General features: G+C 32.2%; 1 protein-coding gene across 1 annotated transcript; it reads left to right on the top strand.

The window, feature by feature from the left end:
• Positions 1-714: 714 nt before the first annotated feature.
• On the top strand, positions 715-1,209 carry LOC138337296 (uncharacterized). The gene has a single exon (XM_069287201.1). It carries the CDS (start codon positions 715-717, stop codon positions 1,207-1,209), a length of 495 nt encoding a protein of 164 aa, XP_069143302.1.
• Positions 1,210-2,634: the final 1,425 nt, after the last annotated feature.

The raw sequence follows: 2,634 nt of genomic DNA, 5'->3' as shown, positions 1-2,634 counted from the left end.
TACATGCTATTTTTGATTTAGTGTATAAAAAATAGCATGCATTGCATATTCTTTTTTAAAAATATTTATTATAGACACCCTACACAAATATAACGAAAAATAAAAATGATTTTGATAATTAGGTCTTTAACCATGTTAATGCATGCATTAATATCCATTTCATTACTAATATAATGAATTTTCATGTATTAGTAATACACTTCTTAATAAATAATAAAGTATATAATTAATATAATCATTAGTTAATCACAAGTATGTCTACCAAACAAGGTACCACAAAGATAATGCGTGCATTATATTGTTAGAATCAGCAGTTAGTTAATTGTACTGTTTCATTTATTCATTAGTCTGTTAATACCGTTCATTCCATTAGCTAGTTAGTTAACTCAGATTTTGTTAAACAACTATGAGCTGTCAATTGACTCAGATTTTGTTAAACAACTATGAGCTAGCAATCTTGTATCACATATCCTAACTATAAAAATATACTAGTTGATGATCACACTTTGTATGTGAATATCAATTAACATCAATAAAAATTCTCTCTCTTTTCTATTTACGTTTCTTGTTCATCAATGAACTGATTAGCTTGTTAGCTCACAGTTTTCACATGGTATCAGAGCTTTGAACAATCTATGTTGGTTGTGTATAACCAAAGTTGTTAAACGATTTTAGATTCTTCTTCTTCATCTACTTTTGTTCAAGCATTCGTTAATGGAGATTCTCAAAATTTATCAAAATGATCCTTTGTATATTGGACCATCAGATGCTTCAGGAGCTGTGTTGATTCCCAAAAAATTGACGGGATCTGAGAATTATGGGATCCGGAGCAGGTCAATGAGGATTGCATTATTGGGAAAGAGAAAATTTGATTTCGTGACTGGAGCTTGTACCAAAGAATTGTACAAGGATGAGTATCATGAACAATGGGAAGCATGTAATGCGATTGTATTGTCATGGATAATGAATACTGTTAGTGAAGATTTGCTTAGTGGAATTGTGTATGCAACTATTGCTTTTTCAGTTTGGGTTGATCTGAAGGAAAGATTTGATAAGGTGAACACAATGAGGATCTATCAACTACAGAGGGAAATTAATACTTTTACTCAAGGTACGGATTTTGTATCACACTACTTCACTAAATTGAAAACATTATGGAGTGAATATGATGTTGTGATACCAAGCTGTAGTTGTATGTGTCCTCAGTGAAAAGATTATGCTGATCAACTACAGCAACAAAGATTAATTAAGTTCTTAAATGGTTTGAATGACTCATATGATTAAGCTCGTAGAAAGATCCTGTTGAAGGGAGTGACACCTTCTATTAATCAGGCCTATGCTATGGTCATTGAAGATGAGATTCAGCACTTGTAAGTTGTTATTAATGCAGTAGACAAACCAAAATCAATAGCACTGAATGTAGGCAAAAATCAAGGAAGAGAGTATTATAAAGGGAAGAAGTGTGAATTTTGGCATTTCACTAGCCATACTAAGGAAAATTGTTACAAGTTGATTGGTTATCCAAAAGATTGGAAGAAAAAAAGAAAGTCGGGATCATGCTATAGTAACACACGCAATGCATCAATCTCCACTAATGGTGGAGGTTATGTGATACGCTCAAACTTACTTCTCAAATAAGAAGTAAAGCGGTCGTGTCAAGTAAATAACCCAACTAGTGAGGTTGGGATCGTTCCCACGAGGAAAATGGTCTAGACTTAACTTCAACCTGTTATTACTATTGTTTGGTCAATGACTTCCTTGGAAAGTAAAAAACAATAAAAGGGGGGTTTATAATTCTAAATGAATGAAAATAACAAACGCAATTGAAAGAGACACTTAATTTGAATGTTGGATTTTAATCAATTAATCAAAGTAACTAGGGTTTATGTGTTTCCCACAGGTTCACAACTTGATAATTCTAACTATAACAATTCTTTCCTAGTATCTTGCATGCAAAGTGATAAGTTATGTATTTCTAAATCCTTGGTCCGACATCTAGAAAATCTCACTCCGCACCTTGGTCCGACTACGTGTGTTTCTTTCCTATTCCTTATCTTTACCTCATATTAAGCATCATATTCGATATTTGACTAAGTTATTACCTCGTACCAATCAATACTAGCCTATTAGATAGTATATACTAAATCTATGTTGATAATTCTTTTCCTATTATCTACCTCCTTGGTCCGGCAAGTAGCATTAAGGCGACTTCTAACGTTGGTCATCCGTTAAAAAGACTTCTAAGCGAAAGAATTATTAATACATGCAAGACACCATTCTAAAATTGTTATTTTAGTTAGGTTTTACCTCATTATTTGCCTATGGTTCCCACAACCATAGTTATGGAGTTTAGTTACCCATAGTCATAATCACAATATCCAAATATATTATATAAGAATTCATGTACTTACTTCAATGAGAAAGAGTAAAATCCGAGAATTTGCTTGATTAATCACCAAAAATCACCAATAACCAATGATAATCAAAAGTATAATCAATACAATGTTTTCTAATACAGTGTCTAACAATACGGAGTCTCACAATGATCCAGAGTCTAACCTAACAGAGTCTAACCTCAAAAACGAGGTTTTTCGAACTATTTATAGAAAATAAAAACCTAATTAAACAAGGACT

Source organism: Solanum lycopersicum, chromosome 7 (assembly GCF_036512215.1).
Source record: "Solanum lycopersicum chromosome 7, SLM_r2.1".
NCBI lineage: Eukaryota > Viridiplantae > Streptophyta > Magnoliopsida > Solanales > Solanaceae > Solanum > Solanum lycopersicum.
Note: the sequence above shows the minus strand (reverse complement) of the source record. Positions and strands in the feature narration are given on the sequence as shown.

What these genes read in the sequence shown, in the direction of transcription:
- LOC138337296 (XM_069287201.1), top strand. Translation starts at nt 715, where the DNA reads ATGGAGATTCTCAAAATTTATCAAAATGATCCTTTGTATATTGGACCA.